This window comes from Cherax quadricarinatus, chromosome 6 (genome assembly GCF_038502225.1).
Source record: "Cherax quadricarinatus isolate ZL_2023a chromosome 6, ASM3850222v1, whole genome shotgun sequence".
Taxonomy (NCBI): domain Eukaryota; kingdom Metazoa; phylum Arthropoda; class Malacostraca; order Decapoda; family Parastacidae; genus Cherax; species Cherax quadricarinatus.
This window is the reverse complement of record NC_091297.1, coordinates 1,844,582-1,870,066: the sequence shown is the minus strand read 5'-3', so window position 1 is coordinate 1,870,066 and position 25,485 is coordinate 1,844,582. Positions and strand designations below refer to the sequence as shown.

The following is a 25,485-nucleotide window of genomic DNA, read 5'->3' as shown; positions in this document are numbered from 1 at the left end:
TGTGTCTGGTGTTGTGCCTGTGGGTTCTGTCGCAACTATCAAGAAAGCGTTTTAGGTCAAGGTTAATATTGGAATTTAAGGTCCTGTAGATGTAGATTGCACAGTAGTAAGTGTGGATGTACTGAACAGGGAGTAAGTTTAGATCTATGAAGAGTGGGGGGGGGGGGGGGTGTTGCCAGGGATGGGATTTAGTGATTATTCTTACTGCGGCTTTTTGTTGGGTTATTATTGGCTTTAGGTGTGTTGCTGCAGTTGAACCCCAAGCACAGATAGCATAGGTGAGGTATGGATATATAAGTGAATGGTATAGTGTGAGAAGGGCAGTCTGCGGCACGTAGTATCGTATCTTGGAGAGGATCCCAACCGTTTTGGATACTTTTTTGGTTACGTGTTGGATATGGGTGCTGAAGTTCAGGTTGTTGTCGAGGTATAGGCCTAGGAATTTGCCCTCATTATGCCTGGCAATTAGAGTGTTGTCGATCTTAATGTTAATTTGCGTATCTCCTGCTCTGCTACCAAACATAATGTAGTAGGTTTTGTCAGTGTTAAGCATAAGTTTATTGGCTGTCATCCAAGTCGATATTTTTATCAGCTCATCATTAACAATGGTGTTGAGGGTGGCAAGATTAGAGTGAGAGATGACATAAGTCGTTTCGTCAGCAAAGAGAATGGGGTTCAGGTGTTGAGATACGTTAGGAAGATCATTGATGTACATGAGGAAGAGCAGCGGACCAAGGACACTTCCCTGCGGAACTCCAGTATCAAGTGGCTGTGTTGTTGATGCTGTGTCTTTAATGGTGACATACTGATACCTATTAGTAAGGTAAGATTTGAAATATGCAAGCGCATGGCCTCTTATACCATAATGGTCAAGTTTGTGGAGTAGGATGCCGTGGTCTACTGTGTCAAAAGCTTTTCTTAGGTCAATAAAAATTCCTAGTGGATATTCCTTATTTTCCAATGCTGTGTAAAGCAGATCTAGCATTTTTATGATTGCATCGTTAGTGCTTTTATTTTTCCTGAATCCAAATTGGCAGGGGTTGAGTATGTTTTGTGCCGTTATAAATGAATATAGTCTCCTGTGCACGAGTTTCTCAAAGATTTTGGATAGCAATGGTAAGTTTGATATTGGCCTATAGTTGTTTAAATCTGTAGGGTCACCACCTTTATGTATTGGTGTAACCCTTGCCATCTTGAGATAGACAGAGACAGATCGTTAAAGACAGAGATAGAGACAGAGACAGATATAGATACTGACAGACAGAGGGAGATAGAAACAGCCAAAGTCAATCAGCCAGCCAAGCCAGCCATCGGCCAGCCAGCCAGCCTGCCTACCAAACATGTACAGTGGACCCCCGCATAGCGAACTTAATCCGTGCAAGAGGGCTGGTCGTTATGCGAAATGTTCGCTATGCGAATTAATTTTCCCCATAAGAAATAATGGAAATAAAATTAATCCGTGCAAGACACCCAAAAGTATGAAAAAAAAATTTTTTTACCACAAAAAAATGTTAATTTTAGTACACACAAACTGAAAAAGGCATGCACAATTACATGACACTTACTTTTATTGAAGATCTGGTGATGATTGATGGGATGGGAGGAGGGGAGAGAGAGTGTTAGTGTTTAGAAGGGGAATCCCCTTCCATTAACACTTGGGGAGGCAAGTCCTTTTCCGGGGTTACTTCCCTTCTTCTTTTAATGCCACTAGGACCAGCTTCAGAGTCACTGGACTTCTTTCTGTCCATAGAGCTCTGTACCTCCCGTTCCTTTACGATTTGTCTAAAATGGGCCATAACATTGTCATTGAAATAGTCACCAGCACGCCTTGCAACAGCTGTGTCAGGGTGATTTTCATCCATAAAGGTTTGCAGTTCAACCCACTGTGCACACATTTCCTTAATTTTTGAAGTAGGCACAATGGATTCCACAACTGGCATAGGCTTCTCAGGGTTAGCCCCAAACCCTTCAAAATCTTTCTTAATTTCCATACTAATTCTCACCCTTTTTACCACAGGGTTGGCACTAGAAGCTTTCTTGGGGCCCATGGTCACTTATTTTCAACAAACAGAACCGAAAACACTGTAATAATACGAAATATTCCGAGTGTATGCTTGAATGTTACCGCGGAGGCTAGCTGGTAAACAATGGGACAGGCGGCACATGTGAGGCTGGCCGAGGCCGCACATTGGACGCGTCTCGGACGAAGTTCGCTGAGCGGGTTTTTGTCTACTATGCGGGGCAAAATTTTAGCGATCAAAGCGTTCGCTATGCGGAATGTTCGCTATGCAAGGCGTTCGCTATGCGGGGGTCCACTGTATTGCACATTCCAGAATTGTTTCTCTTTACTTAGGGTATAGGTTATAAGACATTCTGGCAGGATGACACTACCAGTGGTACCAAAATTGAAATGTACAAATGTTATACATGGGTTATTATTAAGGTTTTTGATATTTCCTCGAACACTTGTGGTGATATCCACCTCAAAACCACTAAACTCTGGGTCAACATCACTTTCCTCTTAAAATGGGAGTGCTAATACTACATGACATCAGTGAATCCCAGGTGTTTGCTGCACCGTTTGCTCTAGCTGGCACTCAATTGAACTGGTGCTCCCACAAGGTACTAAGTGGTCCCACATTTTTTTAATAATGTGCACACCAAGTGTTAAGACCCATTCTATACTGACCAGGTATCTGAGGCCAATCATGCCAAATTTGGAGGCAGGAAAAATAAAACGTAGATCTACGTTTGGAGCACTAGCGGTAAGAACATAGATCTACATTTGGACAGTTAACCCTTTGACTGTCGAAGGGCCCAATCCTGAAGTTGCTCCTGGTGTCTCAAAATATTCGAAAAAAAAAAAAATTATTTTTTCTTATGAAATGATAGAGAATCTTTTCCCGATTGTAAAGACACCAAAAAAACGAAATTTGATGGAAAACTGACGGAATTACGCTCTCGCGAAGTTAGCGACTTCGGCGATATTTAAAAATCGGCAATTTCGCCCACTTTGAGCCCTATTTTCGGCTAATTCCGTTATTCCAGTCAACCAAACTCATAACTATTTCTTCAGAACTCTATTTTTTCTATCGATTGAGCACAAGAAACTGCCCATTTACCAATTTCAACTACCCAATAACAATTTGGCCAATTTCACGAAAATTAAAAAATACGACAATTTCAAAATAAGGTCCAGAATGAACGATGCAGACATTCCTGGCTCTAAAATAAGATTTTCTTTGTTCATCAGTCATATCTCCAGGTCCCTGTGATATTACTCTTGCTTTTTATTTTGAAATTTTATTCAAACAAAAAATAGAAGATTTACTGTTATGCAGACTACTGCAATACTGTAATAATTGTAAAAATTACATCAACCCATTCATGACTGCGTATTAGAATGGCTATTTGGACATTTATTGGACAATGACATCATTTGTTTACTTTTGAACATCGGCAAAAATCAAACATTTCCTGTACTTTGTGCTCCATTTCCAGGTTCTTTTTATAGTAAAATTAATCAAAATCACCTCCATTTCTATAATATAGTTTCCATTCTATCAAATGAGACCATGAAAACGAGAATACAACCACAAATACTATATGAAAATAGACCACAAAGTCGGCATTTTAATTAAAAAAAACGGTCGGAGTTTTTTTTTTCTCATTATGCACTGCGTGCTCCAGGATTTTTTTTATGTGGTGCACACTGACCACACAGACCCATTCTCTCACATGTGGGCCTACTAGCTTTCTCCTGCCTGATTTGAAGCCGCTAGAATTTATGAGTATATATACGTCAAACACGGTACCTCACAAACGTATATATACGGCCGTGACAGTCAAAGGGTTAAGGGGTTAAACAAGGATGAGGAGCAGCATCCCAGGATGTGAGATATTTTTGTATAAAAGAAAACAGCAAAGAGTGATACAAGGGAATATGTCCTCGTGGGGTAATGTCATCAGTGGAGGGCTGCTTGCCCTGATAACATATCTAATTTATATTAATGACTTGCCAAAAGAAATATGCAAAGATCCTATGTAGGATTAGCTATAAAAATGACATAGGTACGTATATACAAAGACCTGACTGCATTAACCCTTTAACTGTCCAAATGTTGGTCTATGTTCTTACCACCAATGCTCCAAACTTAGATCAACATTTTATTTTTCCTGCTTCGAATTTGGCACTAGAGGCCTGATAGGCCTAGGTGAGTGAAGTATTAAAATGAAGTCTGGGACTACTTAGTACCTTGTGGGAGCACCAGTTCAACCGAGCGCCAGAGAGCAAATAACATAGCAAACCCCAGGGATTCACTAATGCCATGTCGTATTAACACTCTCCTTTTATGAGGAAAGTGATGTTGACCCTGAGTTTAGTGGCTTTGAGATGGATGTGGCCACAAGTGGTTGAGGAAATATCAAAAACCTTCATCATTTCAATTTTGATGCAAACTGGAAGTGTCATCCTGCCAGAGTATCCTATCACCTATGTGCTAAGTAAAGAGAAATGATTCTGTAACATGTTTAATACATATTCCAGAATCATTTCTCTTTACTTAGGGCACAGGTTACATGACATTCTGGCAGGACGACACTACCCGTTGCATCAAAACTGAAAGGATGTAGCACAGTTGTTGTAAATGGGTTATTATCTAAGATTCTGATATTTCCTCAGCCAGGAAGACTCACAGTGCTGAAGTTTGTTTTGAGTGTCCTGTATATATATAATGCACAGTGTGGATGTGTCGTATGCTCAGAAAGTTGTGACTTTTGAATACATATAGCTGGGATGTGTGTTGCCTGGAACCTGATTACTGTTGGGAAACAATAGGATTTAGGCGATTTTCTGTAGTAGATCCCCCAAGCACAAATATTGTAAGTGAGGTAAGGATAGATTAGAGAGGAGTACAGAGTGAGTAATGTTGTTTGAGGAACAATGTAGCATATTTCTGATAGAATACCCACAATTTTGGAAATTTTCTTAGAGAAGAGTAAGGTGATGAGGGTATCAAATGAGTTAGGTAAAGAAAAATTGGATATCACATTAGAGGGAGAGAGTATGGAAGAAGAGAATGTTTTCAGATATTTGGAAGTAGATTTGTTAGCAGATGGGTTTACAAGGGTAACCACAGAGCTGATGAAGAAAAAAGTGCTATTCTTAGGTCAATAAAGAAGCCTGCTGGATATTCATTATTTTTTAGACCTGTATAAACAGTCTTGAATCTTAATGATAGCATCATTAGTACTTTTTCGTGGCCTGAAGTAAACTGGGTTAAGAATATTTGGTTTAGTGATATAGTATGCATATATTCATTTATATATTATCTTTTCAAAGATTTTAGACATTAATGGTAAATCAGAGATTGATCCATAATTGTTAATTTCAGCTGGGTTTCCTCCTTTGTGGGGAGGGGTAACATGAGCTAACTTAAGTATTTTAGGGAAAGTTTTGGTTTCAAGAAATTTATTAAATAGGGTTGCAATTACTGGAGATAGCACATGGCAGCTATTTTAAATATGAATGGTGGTATACTTGTTTTTTAGTGCATTTATTATTGATATTATTTCTGTAGAATGTGTTGGGGCAGGTAGTGGAGGTCTTCATAACTGTCACTGAGGTAATCACTAACCTGGGCAATAGAATTTGAGATTTTGCTGGAAAGGTTAGTTCCTGTAGTTATGAAAGCATTAAGCTTATTTCCAGTATCAGCAATTTGACTGGGGCAGTTCATTAGGTCTGCTCAGTACAATTTCTTTGACCTTAGCAATTTCTGCATGAACCCAGTATTTTAGAGTGTTTTTCCAGGTCTTTTCGATGTCACCCTTTTTTTTTTTGGAACCTGCTAGCATAATACATAGTTGACTAGCTTTCTTAATAAGCATATATAAAAAAGAACACTATGATTTCAGGTTACAGTAGATGCTATACCTTTTCACTCTGACAAATACTTACATAGATAAGCACTGGAGAGAGACAGTTCCCATCCCTGAAGGCAACAGCAACATTGGAACGCTCTTCTTTAACATCATCATCTTCACCTGCTGGTGCTTCAATTCCATTTTCAGCAATTGACTGGGAATATCCTACATTTGTTTCTTTCTGGAAATTACAGGACCTAATATAATTGCTTATCAAAGAAAGTGAAACTGTGTTTTGACACTAACAAAGATACATTTCTGTATCAAGGACCCTGGGAGCCTACCTGCAATATATCAAGCCTTGTTCACACCAATGCTCATCTCTTCCACTCAACCAATCACAGTTGGTGTCCCACAAGGAAGTGTCCTTGGCCCACTCCTTTTTCTCATTTACATCAATGACCTACTGAATGCATCACAGCTACTCAAACCTATATTATTTGCAGATGACACAACATACGTCTTTTCTCACCCAAACCCAGTCATACTGGCCAACACTGCTAATGCCGAATTGCAGAAAATATCTACCCGGATGATGACAAATAAGCTTACCCTCAATACTGACAAAACCTATTTCATTCAGTTTGGAAACAGAGCTAAAAATGTTCCACTTAACATAATGCTAAAAGGATCACCCATCACAAGACTCACAGAGGGAAAATTCCAAGGAATCCACCTTGACAGTAGCCTCAAATTCCAGACACACATACAACAAATTTCTAAGAAAATCTCTAAGATAATAGGCATACTATCAAAGATACGGTAATATGTTCCACAATCAGCTCTCCTTGCACTGTATCATTCACTCATCTACCCTTATCTCACATACGGAATTTGTGCATGGGGATCAACAACATTAAATCCCCTATGACCAATAATAACCCAACAAAACACTGCAATCAGAATGATAACAAATTCCCACTCCCGACAGCATACTCCACCAATATTCAAAAGTCTAAAATTGCTCACCGTTAAAAACATCCATATTTATTCATGTGCCTACTACATACATAGAACACTACACTTAGACATAAACCCTCCATTCAAACTTCTCCTCACCAACCTTAACAAGACACACAACCATAACACAAGACACAGATCTCTTTTTGATGTACCCCATGTCCATATCTCACTGTGTAAAAACTCTATGCACATGAAGGGCCCCAAAATTTGAAATTCATTACCAGTAAATACTAAAGTAACCAGGTCTTAACACCAATTTAAGACTCTTCTCAAAAACCACCTACTCACCCTAAACTAAATACTCTATACTCAATATTTAACTTTACCAAAACTCTCCCAATTACCTTAATCTTAAAACTTCAAATCTTGATGCCCAAAGCTCATACATTATTAACCCGTAAACGGTCCAAGCAGATCTACGTTCACATGTGTAGTGCTACAAAAGTAGATCTAAGTTTTTTTAACATATTTTCAAATATAACACAAAAAAAAGTTGATCAAAGTTTTTTTACACATTTTCAAATGTTGAAAAACAAAAAGAAGATCTACTTTTTTTACATACTTTCAAATGTTGAAAAAACGTATATATACGTTTGGACCATTTACGGGTTAATACTACATTGTAGTTTAAATACCTACCAAAAACAATACTGCCTTACACCCAGCTGTAGCATTCTCATACTGTAAAATACTTTCAACAACTCACAATATTATATTCCCATAATATAATTTCAATATTTATTATTGAAACTATTGTAATTAGAGTAAAATTAGTGTTTACTATAAATAAAAATAGATGTGCAACTTAAACAAACTATGATCAATTTCTTTAGTATTAAGTAGTCTGTAAGCCATTAAATTAAGTCTGCCTATAATGCCTAGGCATGACAGTGGCTCTCTTTGCACTGCAACTCATTACTGTAATTTCGTAATCTTAACGTAATCTTGCAAAGAAATAAAATTTGTTTTTGTTTGTTTGTTTTGTTCTATGGATCACTGAATGTTAAGTTATGCTCAACTATTATTAATGACATCATGTGAGGCTCCCCTAATACTCTAAACACCAGTTGGCAACAAAAACACAATAACTGGGGAAGTACAAAAAATTGAGTCCTCTGCAAAACATACATCGTTTAAGGTTAAAACCCATTTTTAGCTATGTGGGCCTGGTGAGCTCCTCTGGAATTCTGAGAGTACCTGAGATGAAGGAGGCAGCTGTTAACTGGAGATGGAACCTGTGAGTACAGTAACCGTCTCACTACACAACACTCTCACTCATGCTAAAAGTGTATCCTTTTATCTTTTTGCAGAGTCCCTAAAAAACCCTTCATAGTATGCTCCATACGAGAGGAAACCTCAAGTCTGACATAAAATCCTGGTAGTTCACGCTGTAGATTTTTTCTAATAGGTTGGAGGCTAAAGGCACATTTTGAGTCAAACTGTGCAAATTATGCAAGTATGAAACTTGGTACACAGTTTATCTAGCCCACAATAACTCATTTAAAAACTGGACCCTCAACCAGATTCAACCTCTGATAAAAATGGCAGCCATATTTAAAAATGACTCGCATGCAAATTTTCAGTTCCTCATATCTTGGTTTAGAGTAATAATAGGTTCTTCATTTTGACATCTTTACCTATGTTTTCAATACCAAAGAATTCAGGTATGAAATTACATTTGGCCTACCATGTGTAACTTTATCTCAAATACATAATAATACTGAATCTGTTGCCTTTTTGGCCATCAATTTTCATCAGTTATTCAGTCTGTAGTTTATTCCCTCTTCTTTTCAAGCCACTGCTGACTAGAAACAATGGCAAAAACACAGAAACTTGTGAAAAGGGACACTTTTTTTGGGGGGATACATCAGGTTCCATAGACTGGATGTATTGCATTTTTGTGTCAACAAATGATAGGCTGACCTGTTATGCCTTTGGAAGCATTGGATACAAAACAATTGTTGATAATCGCCATGCTTTTGTTAAACTTGATCAGTTCCCATCTTCATTACAGCTATATTGTCTCGACGATGGCAAAAGTCTTAAAAAACATTCGCATTGAGACAAGCTCAATATATAAAGAAGTAATACCCTGAAATATAACCAGAAAAATTTACAGAGTGTAATGAAATGCAAGAGTGGTGATGACTTCCATGAAAAATCTGAGAAGTATACATGCCAAAATTCTTCAGAGTCAGATATTACATTTTTTAAAGATTATTAACACATTGGCCATTTCCCACCAAGGCAGGTGGCCTGAGAAACAAAAACTTTCATCATTCACTCCATCACTGTCTTGCCAGAGGTGTGCTTACACTACAGTTATAAAACTGCAACATTAACACCCCTCCTTCAGAGTGTAGACACTGTACTTCCCATCTACAGGACTCAAGTCCGGCCTTCCGGTTTTCCTGAATCCCTTCATAAATGTTACCTTGCTCACACTCCAACAGCATGTCAAGTCCTAAAAACCATTTGTCTCCATTCGCTCCTAACACGCTCACTCATGCTTGCTGGAAGTCCATCCCCTCGCACACAAAACCTCCTTTACCCCCTCCCTCCAACCTTTCCAAGGCTGACCCCTACCTTGCCTTTCCTCCACTATAGATTTATAACTCTCCAAGTCATTCTATTCTGTTCCAACCTCTCTAAGGTCTGAATCACCTCAACAACCCCTCCTCATCCCTCTGGATAATAGTTTTGGTAATCTTGCACCTCCTCCTAATTTCCAAACTATGGATTCTCTGCATTATGTTCACACCACACATTGCCCTCAGACATGACATCTCCACTGCCTCCAGCCTTTTCCTTGTTGCAACATTCACCACCCATGCTTCTCACCCATATAAAAGCACTGGTATAACTATACTCTTATACACTGCCCTCTTTGCTTCCATGGATACAGTTATTTGTTTCCAGAGACTCCTCAGTGCACCACTCACCTTTTTCCTCTCATCAATTCTATGATTCACCTCATCTTTCACAGACCCATCTGCTGGCATGTCCACTCCCAAATATCTGAATGCATCCACCTCCTCCATACTCTCTCTCCCTCCAATCTGATATCCAATCTTTCGTTATCTAAATTTTATCCTCATCACCTCACTCTTTCCTATATTCACTTTTAATTTTCTTCTTTTACATACCCTACCAAACTCATAAGAACATAAGAAAGAAGGAACACTGCAACAGGGCTACTGACCCATGTGAAGCAGGTCCATGCCACCCCCGGCCTAGAACAATGACCACCTAGTCAGGTCACTTCCACTTAAGGAAGGAGCACAGCACCAGACCTGGTAGCACAAGCTAGTCCAACTCACACCCACCCACATCCACTCATGTATTTATCCAACCTATTTTTAAAACTACACAAGGTCTTAACTTCTATGATGGTATTCGGGAGTCCACCAACCTCTGCAACTTCTCTTCAGAATCTCCCAAAAGCACAGTGTCATCAGCAAAGAGCAACTGTGACAACTCTTGCATTGTGTTAGATTCTTTATCTTTTAACCCCTCACCTCCTGCCAACACCCGAGCATTCACTTCTCTTACAAGTGCATCTATAAATATACTGAACAACCATGGTGACATCACACATCCCTGTCTAAGGGATGGGAAATAATCTCCCTCTCTCCTACATATTCTAACCTGAGGCTCACTATCCTCTTAAAAACTCTTTACTGCTTTCAGTAACCTACCTCCTATTCCATACATTTGCAACATCTGCCACACTGCCCCCCTATCCACCCTATCATATGCCTTTTCCAAATCCACAAATGCCACAAAAACCTCTTTACCCTTATCCAAATACTGTTCACCTATATGTTTCACTGTAAACACTTGGTCTACACACCCCCTACCTTTCCTAAAGCCTCCTTGTTCCTCTGCTATCCTACTCTCCATCTTACTCTTCATTCTTTCAATGATAACTCTACCATACTCAACAGACTTATTCCCCTACAATTTTTACATTCTCTTTTGTCTCCTTTGCCTTTATACAAAAGAACTATGCATGTTCTCTGTGAATCACTAGGTACCTTACCCTCTTCCATACATTTATTAAGTAAAACCACTAACCACTTGAAAACTATATCCCCACCTGCTTTTAACATTTCTATGTTTATCCCATCAATCCCAGCTGCTTTGCCCCTTTTTATTCTACCCACTGCCTCATGCACTTCCCTCACACTTGCAACTGGCTCTTCCCCACTCCTACAAGATGTTATTCCTCCTTACCCTATATATGAAATCACAGCTTTCCTATCTTCATCATTTAACAATTCCTCACAACATTCCCTCCATCTTCCCAATACCTCTAACTCTCCATTTGATAACTCTCCTCTCCTATTTTAAACTATCAAATCCATTTGTTCCCTAAGCTTTCTCAACTTATTAATCTCACTCCACAACTTTTCCTTATTTTTCAACAAAATTTGTTGATAACATCTCACCCACCCTCTCATTTGCTCTCTTTTTCCATTCCTTCACAACTCTCATAACCTCTCTTTTTCTCTCTATACAGTGGACCCCCGGTTAACGAATTTTTTTCATTCCAGTAGTATGTTCAGGTGCCAGTACTGACCGAATTTTTTCCCATAAGGAATATTGTGAAGTAGATTAGTCCATTTCAGACCCCCAAACATACACGTACAAACGCACTTACATAAATACACTTACATAATTGGTCGCATTTGGAGGTGATCGTTAAGCGGGGGTCCACTGTATATTCCTCCCCCCTTGCATCATTTCTACTTTGTAAAAACCTCTCATATGCTAACTTTTCTCTCTTACTATTCTCTTTACTTCATCATTCCACCAATCACTCTTCATCCTTCGGGCACCCACTTTCCTGTAACAACAAACTTCTGCTGAACACTCTTAACACTACATTCTTAAACCTATCCCATACATCTTCAACCCCAATGCCTATACTCTCACTAGCCCATCTATCCTCCAACAGTTGTTTATATCTTACCCTAACTGCCTCCTCCGTTAGTTCATAAACCTTCACCTCTCTCTTATTTGCTGCTTCCATTTTCCTTGTATCCAATCTACCTTTTACTCTCACTGTAGCTACAACTAAAAAGTGATCTTATATACCTGTGGCCCCTCTATAAACATGTACATCCTGAAATCTACCCAACAGTCTTTATCTACTAATACAGTCAAACAAACTACTGTCTTTATGCCTTATATCATATCCTGTAGACTCATTTAATAATAATATTAAGTTTTATGAAGGATGAGTTTTATGAAGGATGAGGTTAATCATAGAATTGATGCAGGAAAAAAGGTAAGTGGTGCGTTGAGGTATATGTGGAGTCAAAAAATGTTATCTATGGAGGCAAAGAAGGGAATGTATGAAAGTATAGTAGTACCAACACTCTTATATGAGTGTGAAGCTTGGGTTGTGAATGCAGCAGTGAGGAGGCGGTTGGAGACAGTGGAGATGTCCTGTCTAAGGGTAATGTGTGGTGTAAATATTATGCAGAAAATTCAGAGTGTGGAAATTAGGAGAAGGTGTGGAGTTAATAAAAGTATTAGTCAGAGGGCCGAAGAGAGGTTGTTGAGGTGGTTTGGTCATTTACAGAGAATGGATCAAAGTAGAATGACATGGAGAGCATTTAAATTTGTAGGAGAAGGAAGGCGGGGCAGGGGTCATCCTCGAAAAGGTTGGAAGGAAGGGGTAAGGGAGGTTTTGTGGGCGAGGGGCTTGGACTTCCAGCAGGCGTGCATGAGCGTGTTCGATAGGAGTGAATGGAGACGAATGGTATTTGGGACCTGACGATCTGTTGGAGTGTGAGCAGGGTAATATTTAGTGAAGGGATTCAGGGAAACCAGTTATTTTTATATAGCCGGAGTTGAGTCCTGGAAATGGGAAGTACAATGCCTGCACTCTAAAGGAGGGGTTCGGGATATTAGCAGTTTGGAGGGATATGTTTTGTATCTTCATACGTACATGTACAGTGGACCCCCGGTTAACAATATTTTTTCACTCCAGAAGTATGTTCAGGTGCCAGTACTGACCGAATTTGTTCCCATAAGAAATATTGTTAAGTAGATTAGTCCATTTCAGACCCCCAAACATACACGTACAAATGCACTTACATAAATACACTTACATAATTGGTCGCATTCGGAGGTAATCGTCATGCGGGGGTCCACTGTATATGCTTCTAAACTGTTGTGTTCTGAGCACCTCTGCAAAAACAGTGATTATGTGTGAGTGAGGTGAAAGTGTTGAATGATGATGAAAGTATTTTCTTTTTGGGGATTTTCTTTCTTTTTGGGTCACCCTGCCTCGGTGGGAAATGGCCGATTTGTTGAAAAAAAAAAAAAAGTTTATTTCTTTGTAAAGGTTACAATGTGTAACTACAATTTTGATTTGCTAAGTACAAAGATAGCCACTATCATGCCGAGGTATTTCCGGCAATCTAATCCTAATACATGTACGTACATAGTTTTTTTTTTTTTTATTATTAACACACTGGCCGATTCCCACCAAGGCAGGGTGGCCCGAAAAAGAAAAACTTTCACCATCATTCACTCCATCACTGTCTTCCCAGAAGGGTGCTTTACACTACAGTTATAAAACTGCAACATTAACACCCCTCCTTCAGAGTGCAGGCACTGTACTTCCCATCTCCAAGACTCAAATCCGGCCTGCCGGTTTCCCTGAATCCCTTCATAAATGTTACTTTGCTCACACTCCAACAGCACGTCAAGTATTAAAAACTATTTGTCTCCATTCACTCCTATCAAACACGCTCACTCATGCCCACTGGAAGTCCAAGCCCCTCGCACACAAAACCTCCTTTACCCCCTCCCTCCAACCTTTCCTAGGCCGACCCCTACCCCGCCTTCCTTCCACTACAGATTTATACACTCTTGAAGTCATTCTGTTTCGCTCCATTCTCTCTACATGTCCGAACCACCTCAACAACCCTTCCTCAGCCCTCTGGACAACAGTTTTGGCAATCCCGCACCTCCTCCTAACTTCCAAACTACGAATTCTCTGCATTATATTCACACCACACACTGCCCTCAGACATGACATCTCCACTGCCTCCAGCCTTCTCCTCACTGCAACATTCATCACCCATGTTTCACACCCATATAAGAGCGTTGGTAAAACTATACTCTTATACATTCCCCTCTTTGCCTCCAAGGACAAAGTTCTTTGTCTCCACAGACTCCTAAGTGCACCGCTCGCCCTTTTCCCCTAATCAGTTCTATGATTCACCTCATCTTTCATAGATCCATCCGCTGACACGTCCACTCCCAAATATCTGAATACATTCACCTCCTTCATACTCTCTCCCTCCAATCTGATATCAAATCTTTCATTGCCTAATCTTTTTGTTATCCTCATAACCTTACTCTTTCCTGTATTTACTTTTAATTTTCTTCTTTTACATACCCTACCAAATTCATCTACCAACCTCTGCAACTTCTCTTCAGAATCTCCCAAGAGCACAGTGTCATCAGCAAAGAGCAACTGTAACAACTCCCAATTTATGTGTAATTCTTTATCTTTTAACTCCACGCCTCTTGCCAAGACCCTCGCATTTACTTCTCTTACACCCCCATCTATAAATATATTAAACAACCACGGTGACATCACACATCCTTGTCTTAGGCCTACTTTTACTGGGAAATAATCTCTCTCTTTCCTACATATTCTAACTTGAGCCTCACTATCCTTGTAAAAACTCTTCACTGCTTTCAGTAACCTACCTCCTATACCATACACCTGCAACATCTGCCACATTGCCCCCCTATCCACCCTGTCATACGCCTTTTCCAAATCCATAAATGCCACAAAAACCTCTTTAGCCTTATCTAAATACTGTTCACTTACATGTTTCACTTTAAACACCTGGTCCACACACCCCCTACCTTTCCTAAAGCCTTCTTGTTCATCTGCTATCCTATTCTCAGTCTTACTCTTAATTCTTTCAATAATAACTCTACCATATACTTTACCAGGTATACTCAACAGACTTATCCCCCTATAATTTTTGCACTCTCTTTTGCCCCCTTTGCCTTTATACAAAGGAACTATGCATGATCCCATCTTGTTCCTCATCCTCATATCCGACATAGACAAGGATGTCAGCCACAGCACCGTGTCTTCCTTTGCAGATGACACCCGAATCTGCATGACAAGTGTCTTCCATTGCAGACACTGCAAGGCTCCAGGCGGACATCAACCAAATCTTTCAGTGGGCTGCAGAAAACAATATGAAGTTCAACGATGAGAAATTTCAATTACTCAGATATGGTAAACACGAGGAAATTAAATCTTCATCAGAGTACAAAACAAATTCTGGCCACAAAATAGAGCGAAACACCAACATCAAAGACCTGGGAGTGATCATGTCGGAGGATCTCACCTTCAAGGACCATAACATTGTATCAATCGCATCTGCTAGAAAAATGACAGGATGGATAATGAGAACCTTCAAAACTAGGGAGGCCAAGCCCATGATGACACTCTTCAGGTCACTTGTTCTATCTAGGCTGGAATATTGCTGCACACTAACAGCACCTTTCAAGGCAGGTGAAATTGCTGACCTAGAAAATGTACAGAGAACCTTCACGGCGCGCATAACGGAGATAAAACACCTCAATTACTGGGAGCGCTTGAGGTTCCTAAACCTGTATTCCCTGGAATGCAGGCGGGAGAGATACATGATTATATACACCTGGAAAATCCTAGAGGGACTAGTACTGAACTTGCACACGAAAATCACTCACTACGAAAGCAAAAGACTTGGCAGACGATGCAACATCCCCCCAATGAAAAGCAGGGGTGTCACTAGCACATTAAGAGACCATACAATAAGTGTCAGGGGCCCGAGACTGTTCAACTGCCTCCCAGCATACATAAGGGGGATTACCAACAGACCCCTGGCAGTCTTCAAGCTGGCACTGGACAAGCACCTAAAGTCGGTTCCTGACCAGCCGGGCTGTGGCTCGTACGTTGGTTTGCGTGCAGCCAGCAGCAACAGCCTGGTTGATCAGGCTCTGATCCACCAGGAGGCCTGGTCACAGACCGGGCCGCGGGGGCGTTGACCTCCGGAACTCTCTCCAGGTAAACTCCAGGTAATGCTCTCTATCAATCCCTAGGCACCTTACCCTCTTCCATACATTTATTAAAAAATAGCACCAACCACTCCAAAACTATATCCCCATCAAACCTGGCTGCCTTACCCCCTTTCATTTTACCTACTGCCTCATGAACTTCCCCCACACTCACAACTGGCTCTTCCTCACTCCTACAAGATGTTATTCCTCCTTGCCCAATACACGAAATCACAGCTTCCTTATCTTCATCAACATTTAACAATTCCTCAAAATATTCCCTCCATCTTCCCAATATCTCTAACTCTCCATTTAATAACTCTCCTCTCCTATTTTTAACTGACAAATCCATTTGTTCTCTTGGCTTCCTTAACTTGTTAATCTTACTCCAAAACTTTTTCTTGTTTTCAACAAAATTTGTTGATAACATCTCACCCACTCTCTCATTTGCACTCTTTTTATATTGCTTCACCACTCTCTTAACCTCTCTCTTTTTCTCCATATACTCTTCCCTCCTTGCATCAATTCTACTTTGTAAAAATTTCTCATATGCTAACTTTTTCTCCCTTACTACTCTCTTTACATCATCATGCCACCAATCGCTCCTCTTCCCTGCCGCACCCACTTTCCTGTAACCACAAACTTCTGCTGAACACTCTAACACTACATTTTTAAACCTACCCCATACCTCTTCAACCCCATTGCCTATGCTCTCATTAGCCCATCTATCCTCCAATAGCTGTTTATATCTTACCCTAACTGCCTCCTCTTTTAGTTTATAAACCTTCACCTCTCTCTTCCCTGATGCTTCTATTCTCCTTGTATCCCATCTACCTTTTACTCTCAGTGTAGCTACAACTAAAAAGTGATCTGATATATCTGTGGCCCCTCTATAAACATGTACATCCTGAAGGCTTCTCAACAGTCTTCTATCTACCAATACATAATCCAACGAACTACTGTCATTTCGCCCTACATCATATCTTGTATACTTATTTATCCTCTTTTTCTTAAAATATGTATTACCCATAACTAAACCCCTTTCTATACAAAGTTCAATCAAAGGGCTCCCATTATCATTTACACCTGACACCCCAAACTTACCTACCACACCCTCTCTAAAAGTTTCTCCTACTTTAGCATTCAGGTCCCCTACCACAATTACTCTCACTTGGTTCAAAGGTTCCTATACATTCACTTAACATCTCCCAAAATCTCTCTCTTTCTCCTCTACATTCCTCTCTTCTCCAGGTGCATACACGCTTATTATGACCCACTTTTTGCATCCAACCTTTACTTTAATCCACATAATCCTTGAATTTACACGTTCATATTCTCTTTTCTCCTTCCAAAACTGATCCTTCAACATTATTGCCACCCCTTCCTTAGCTCTAACTCTCTCAGATACTCCAGATTTAATCCCATTTATTTTTCCCCACCAAAACTCCCCTACCCCCTTCAGCTTTGTTTTGCTTAGGGCCAGGACATCCAACTTCTTTTCATTCATAACATCAGCAATCATCTGTTTCTTGTCCTCCGCACTACATCCACGCAAATTCAAGCATCCCAGTTTTATAAAGTTTTTCTTCTCTTTTTTAGTAAATGTTTACAGGAGAAGGGGTTACTAGCCCATTGCTCCCGGCATTTCAGTCGCCTCATACGACACGCATGGCTTACAGAGGAAAAATTTTTTTCCACTTCCCCATGGACAATAAAAGAAATAAAGAAGAACAAGAGCTATTTAGGAAGAGGAGAAAAACCTAGATGTATGTATATAAATATGCATGTGCATGTCTGTGAAGTGTAACCAAAGTGTAAGTAGGAGTACCAAGATATCCCTGTTATCTAGCGTGTTTATGAGACAGAAAAAGACATAATACATAGAAACTAATTAAAACTAGATAAGATAATAGTACATAGTAATTATTACTTAAAACTAAGCATATAATAGTAGTTAGTTGTTTTACAATCTTGTTTGGACTTAATCTTATGTATACTTAGTACAAAATCTAATTTACAAGGAATGGTGCAGGTGGTAATATTTTATGGAATGGAAGAATTAAAAGCCAGGAGGTCACATGATAAACTAGCCAGTAGATGTTTGGTTGATTTTGTTAATATTGTGCGATAAGATGATTTTTTAAACAGAGTCCAAAGTTTATAAGTTGTCTGGGGATCCTTGACTTGCTCCGGTGGCGAGTTCCAGATCTTTGGGCCTTTTATGTGCATAGCATTCTTGCATAAATTCAAATTCAAATTCAAACTTTATTCTCTATAAGTATTACAATGCTGAGTTTACAGAATTTGGTTATTGTGTGGTTTACATGTAGTAAAATAATAGCCAGAGTTTTACTTGAGGGATGTTGAAAAGGGCCTTAAGCCTTGTATTGTGACTGTGCATTCTGTTGTAAATGTTGAGTAGTAGTTTTAGGGGGGTTTACAGTGGAGTTTCAAGTTCTGTATATGTAGTAGGCACAATAATAAGAGTGTATGTCTTGTATATTTAGCAAGTTGTATCTTTTGAAAAGTAGTGGGGTGTGCTGTCTAGCACAGGAGCTGGTTATCACCCGCACAGCAGCTTTTTGTTGGATTATTAAGGGTCTAAGGGGGCTGGCAGTGGTTGAGCCCCAGGCACAAATACCATAGGTTATTTTTTTTTTTTTATTATCACACTGGCCGATTCCCACCAAGGCAGGGTGGCCCAAAACAGAAAAACTTTCACCATCATTCACTCCATCACTGTCTTGCCAGAAGGGTGCTTTACACTACAGTTTTTAAACTGCAACATTAACACCCCTCCTTCAGAGTGCAGGCACTGTACTTCCCATCTCCAGGACTCAAGTCCGGCCTGCCGGTTTCCCTGAACCCCTTCATAAATGTTACTTTGCTCACCATAGGTGAGGTAAGGATATATTAGAGAGTGGTACAAGGTAAGGAGAGTCGTTTGTGGTACATAATAGCGTATCTTGGAAAGGATTCCTACTGATTTGGAAATTTTCTTGGCTATGTGATGAGTCTGGGCCTGAAATTTAAGATTACAGTCAAGGAGAAGACCTAGAAATTTGCCCTCCGTCCATCTTGATATAGGGGAACCATTTAACAGTATACTGAGTTGAATATTTGAGGCTCTGTTGCCAAACAGCATGAAGTAAGTATTTTCTATGCTAAGTGTGAGTATGTTGGTCGTCATCCAAGCATATATATTTAGAAGTTCATTGTTTACAGTGTTTTCAAGCACAGCTGGGTCTGAATGGGAGTAGACATATGTAGTGTCATCTGCGAATAGAACTGGTGTAAGGAGTTGGGATGCATTGGGGAGATCACTGATGTAGATGAGAAAGAGGAGTGGGCCTAGGACACTACCTTGGGGTACTCCTACAGCTACAGGTTGGATAGCGGAGTTGACTATATTTGCATTTACATACTGGCATCTGTCGTTAAGATAGGCTTTTAGGCAGTCAAGAGAATGTCCTCTTATGCCATATTGATTCAGTTTGAGGTGCAAGAGATTGTGGTCAACTGTGTCAAACGCTTTTCTTAGGTCAACAAAGAGCCCCAGGGGATATTCACTCTTATCAAGAGCTGTGTATATTAGGTCAAGCATTTGTATAATAGCATCATTCGTGCTTTTTTTTGGTCTAAATCCAAACTGGCATGGGTTAAGTATGTTGTTGGATGTAAGGTAGGAGTAAAGTCGCTTGTGTATTATTTTTTCAAATATCTTGGATAGTAAGGGCAAGTTTGATATGGGTCTGTAATTGTTCAAATCAGTTGGATCTCCACCTTTGTGGATCGGGGTGACCCTTGCTGTCTTGAGCATGGATGGGAAGGTTGAGGAAGCTATAGATTTGTTAAACATTGTTGCAATAATGGGCGACAGTTCTGGTGCAGCTTTTTTATACATGAATGGTGGCAAGTTATCTAGATCACCTGATTTGCTTTTTAATGATTTAATGATGAGTGAGACTTCAGTAGGATTAGTTAGAGCTAGGAATAGTGTGTTTGGATAGTTGCCAGTGAGGTACTCGCTCGGATGGGTATTTGAGCAAGGAATTTGGTTCGCTAGCTTTGATCCTACGGTAGAGAAGAAGACATTAAATTTGTCGGCCGTGTCTATAGGTTGCATGCGCGGTTCATCTGGTTTAGCTAAGTTTATCTCTCTATTTCCAGTCAGTTTTCTTGAGCCCAAAATTTTGGAGAGGGTTTGCCAGGTACTTTTCATGTCACCTTTCATTTCACTAAATCTATTTTCATAATACATTTGCTTTGATTTATGTATTAGTTTTGTTAGTACTGATGTGTATCTTTTAGTAAATTCTTTAGTAATTAAGCCTAATCTGAACTGCTTTTCAATTTGGTGTTTTTTATTAATAGATTTGAGGATACTTCTAGTTAGCAATGGGCTGTTTAGCCTCTTTTCTGTGATCTGTTTCGTTTTGACAGGGCAATATTTGTTGTAGAGGTTAAGGGTTTTATATAAAAAAAATTTGATATCTTTATCGATATTATTACTGTCATTTAGCTCTCTCTGCCAATCAATGGCACCAAGAGCTAGTTTTAGGTTGTTTATCAATGTCTCGTCATGCAGGCGAAATGAGATCTTCGTTATTTCTTGAGGCAGTTTAGATAAGTTGGTTATGAGAAAGGTAGGATAGTGGTCTGTGGTGTTATCTGTGATTATACCTGCTTGTAGTGGGGATATTATGTTGGTCCAGATATGGTCGAGTAACAAGGCACTAGTGTCAGAGATTCTTGTTGGCTATGTTATAGTGGGTAGCAATAAGCTGTTGTTCATAGCATTTGTGAAATCAACTACTGAAGGGTCGGTTGCTTGGATAAGGTTGATGTTGAAATCTCCTGCTAGTATCAGATGGTGTTTGTTCAACTCTGACTCAATTATCATATTTCTAAGGTTATTGCTAATAGTGTGTTTGAGTATGGTAGTCTGTAGTCTGCACCAACTGCTATAGGTTTCTTAAGTGTTCTTGATGTGAATTTAGCTATTATATATTCGCCGTTTTCGTCCCGTACATTAGTTGATTTCACACATTCTAGTTCATCAGAGTAATAGATGGCAGTGTCTTCTCCTGATTGGTCAGGCCTACAGTTATGTATGGCTGTGTAACCAGGTATGGTAAATATGTCTGTCAGATCTTGTCTGAGCCAGGTTTCAGTAAGTATAATGAAAGTTATAGTAGCATTTAGAGACTTAAGTAATGCAATGAGGTCATCATAGTGTTTACTCAATGATCTAACATTGTAGTTGAAGACTGTAATGTTCTTGCTGACACTGAGAAGGGTATCAGCCTGACTAGCAGTTTAGTAGTGGCAATTACTGTTTGGACTATGTGTGCTGTTCAATAAGAGGTTGATATCAGGATCGATACTTACATTCATAAGGGGTACGTGGAGAAATAGCCGTTACAATTATAAAAAAAAAAAAAAAAAAAAATATGTATTACCTATAACCAAACCCCTTTCTATACAAAGTTCAATCAAAGGCCCCCATTATCATTTACACCTGGCACCTCAAACTTACCTATCACACCCTCTCTAAATGTTTGTCCTACTTTAGCATTTAGGTCCCCTACCACAATTATTCTCTCGCTTGGTTCAAAAGTTCCTACACACTCACTTAACATCTCCCAAAATCTCTTTGTCTCTCTCTCTCCTCTACACTCTCCTCTTCTCCAGGTGCATACACACTTATTATGACCAACTTTTCACATCCAACCCTTATTTTAACCCTTTCACTGTTGGACCTGTAATATTACAGCTTGCAAGGCAGTGTCAGCCCCATAATAGTACGCCAAAATTCTAGCGGCTTCAAATCTTGTGGGAGAAAGCTGGTAGGCCTACATATGAGATAATGGGTCTGAGTGGTCAGTGTGCACAGTATAACAAAAATCCTGCAGCACGCAGTGCATGAGAAAAAAAAACTCCAACTGTGTTTTTCGTTTAAAACAGTGAATTTGTAGTGTATTTTTGTATGGTATTTATGGTTGTATTCTCATTTTCTTAGTCTCACTCTCAATCACCCACAACTAAATAAATACTGAATAACTGTATCTCATTAATGTTTAACCTGTGACCCTATCAAACTTTGTTTTTTTAATTACAATACTTAACAGAATACTCCATTCTATTGAATGCACAGCAACTCAGCAAATGACCATATGACCTGTTTTTGAAATACTCATTTGTGCTTAATTGTTATTTGTTTACTATAATTTTTACCACTGAATATATCATTGCTTAGTTAATCTTATGTTAATTTTAAGCCTGCCCATAATGCTCTGCATACAAGAGGCTTTTGGCATGTTACACTTAACCACTGTATATCTTTGTACATCTATGTATCATGTCCAAATTAATAATAAATAAATAAATAAATCCTAGGTAGTAGGTTGGTAGACAGCAGCTGCTCAGGGAGGTACTACCGTCCTGCCAAGTGAGTGTAAAACAAAAGCCTGTAATTGTTTTACATGATGGAAGGATTGCTGGTGTCTCTTTTTCTGTCTCAAACATGCAAGATTTCAGGTACATCTTGCTACTTCTACTTACACTTAGGTCACACTACACATACATGTACAAGCATATATATACATACCCCTCTGGGTTTTCTTCTATTTTCTTTCTAGTTCTTGTTCTTATTTCCTCTTATCTCCATGGGGCAGTGGAACAGAATTCTTCCTCCGTAAGCTATGCGTGTTGTAAGAGGCGACTGAAATGCCGGGAGCAAGGGGCTAGTAACCCCTTCTCCTGTATATATTACTAAATGTGAAAGGAGAAACTTTTGTTTTTCCTTTTGGACCACCCTGCCTCGGTGGGATACGGCCAGTGTCTTTGCAAACAGTACATTGAGATTGTGTATATACAATAGTGGGTTGCAATGTGTGTTGAAAGAAGAAGAAAATAAATAAATAAATAAATAATTTTGAATGGTTAACGGACTAAAAGTACATAGAAATTGAGCTCAAAGTAGCTGTAATTTTCTATTTTTGCCGATGTCCAAGCGTAAACACACCACGTCACGCATACAATACACGTCAACTGGTGAGTCTAATATGCTTTCACAAATGCACTGATAATATTTATACAATTTTTATAATAATGCAGTAATCTGCATAACAGTAAATCTATTTTTTTTTTGTGAGAATAAAAATTCAAAATGGAAAGCAAGCGTAATATAAGAGGGGCCTGGAGACATGACAAATGAATAGAGAAAATGTTATTTTAGTGCTAGGAATGTTTGCATTGTTAACCCTTTGAGGGTCGACAGGCCCTCTCCGAAACTCGTTCTCAGGGTCGGCCAAATTTAAAAAAAAAAAAAATTATTTTCTCTTATGAAAAGATAGAGAATCTTTTCCCGATCATAAAGACACCAAAAGTTTGAAATTTGATAGAAAACTTACAGAATTATGCTCTCGCAAAGTTAGCGGTCTCGGCGATGTTTACGCATCGGCGATTTGCCCACTTTGAGCCCCATTTTCTGCCAATTTCACTGTACTAGTCGACAAAAAACATGAATATTTTGCTAGAACTCCATTTTTTCTATCGAATGGGTGCAAGAAACCACCCATTTATGAAATTCAACTATCCAGTACAGTGGTCAGAATTTAGCAATTTTGCCAATTTCACACAAATTTCAAAAGATGCCAATTTCCGAATAGGGTCCAGAATAAACAAGAAAGACATTCCTGGCACTAAAATGACATTTGCTCTAGTCATTAGTCACGTCTCAAGGCCCCTCTTATATTCTTTTGCTTTCCACTTTGAATTTTTATTTTCACAAAATATATAAGATTTACTGTTATGCAGACTACTGCATTAGTGTAAAAAATGGTATAAATATTATTGGTGCACTTGTGAAAGAATATTAGACTCACCAGTTGACGTGTATTGCACACTTGGCACGATTTGTTTACTTTTGAAGTTTGGTGAAAATTGAACATTTCTGCTACTTTGAGCTCAATTTCAAGGCACCTTTCATTGTAAAACCAGTCAAAGTCATCTCAATTTCTGTAATATGTCTTCCATTCTATAAAATGAGACCAAGAAAACTAGAATACAACAATAAATACCATACGAAAATACACTGCAAAGTCGCTGATTTATTAAAAAAAAATGGTCAAAGTTTTATTTTTTCTCATTATGCACTGTGTGCTGCAGGATTTTTTTTAGACTATGCACACTGACCACATAGACCCATTCTTTCATATGAAGGCCTACCAGCTTTCTCCCACTAGATTTGAGGCCGCTAGAATTTATGAGTACTAGTACGTCAAAAACCCCTACGCGTAAGACGTACTAGTATGACCAAAACCCTCAAAGGGTTAATTCTGGACCCTATTTTGAAATTGGGCTTCCTTGAATTGTGTAAGCAGTTCTGGATGACGATGAAGAGGCCAAGCCAGCATTTCAGCTCTCAGATCTAACAAAACGCTCTACCAAATATAATTCAACTTGATTCAAAAAGACAATTCTTGGATATTTTCCCCAACTAGAGGTACACAGTGAAGGGGATGATATACTACTTGTACCTTGTGGAACTGCTGGAAAATCCATTAGGCAAACATGTAAACATGATGGTGACACTGAAACTGTCCTTACATCATGTTTGGCTAATATCATCCATTGAGGACAGTGACTGAAAGACCAGCAGCCTTGCTCAAGTGGCAGGACCTGAGACGGGCTGGGCTGCGAGTTCATTTGTGTATGAGGCGTTATCAATAGTTCCTGTACTCAGATTTTTGTGCGCTACATAGATAAAATATGGTGTCGTGAGTTTCAGTGTGGTTGGTAATTCCATTAAGATTAGATGGGCATTTTTTGTTGTGATATCAGTGCATTGTTGTAATTTTTTTGTGTAACAGAATGGAATCTTTAATACAAAGATCTGTATTCACCTAATTGTGGTTGCAGGGGTCGAGACTCAGCTCCTGGCCCCGTCTCTTTACTGATCGCTACTAGGTCCTCTCACTCCCTGCTCCATGAGCTTTATCATACCTCGTCTTAAAGCTATGTATGGTTCCTGCCTCCACTACATCGCTTGCTAGACTATTCCACTTCCTGACAACTTTATGACTGAAGAAATTCACACACACACACACACACACACACACACACATGCACACACATACACACACTGTGTGTGTGTGTGTGTGTGTGTGTGTGTGTGTACATCCCAAGTAATATTTAAAAACACTATAGTTTTTGTGCATTCCATTACCAATTGTATAATTAATGTTTTGTATTAAACCATCAGCACAGCAACTGAAAAAATAATGAGAACCCATTCAGTCAGAAAACTGAAACACAGGTAAGAGACATCTATACGTGTCACTCTCAGTACAAGAACCTCTGACTGTGGCAGGTATATACACATCTCTTTTTAATTATTTATATGTTTTTTCCACGTGGTTTCTTACTTTTTAGTGACCACTGTTTATGAGACCTTAGTGCAAGCACTGTAACACATGATGGTGCTGGTTATCATCCAAACTGTAA

At 39.3% G+C, this 25,485-nt stretch overlaps 1 protein-coding gene across 8 annotated transcripts in view; it reads right to left on the bottom strand.

Moving 5' to 3' along the window:
• LOC128692060 (cholesterol transporter ABCA5) overlaps positions 1 to 25,485 on the bottom strand; it is a 408,467-nt gene that overhangs the window by 43,635 nt on the left and 339,347 nt on the right. For all 8 annotated transcript variants that reach the window (XM_070079720.1, XM_070079724.1, XM_070079709.1 and 5 more), the window contains one exon: positions 5,960 to 6,106. In XM_070079720.1, the coding sequence (XP_069935821.1) occupies positions 5,960 to 6,106 (147 nt within the window). The remainder of the gene's footprint in view (positions 1 to 5,959; positions 6,107 to 25,485) is intronic.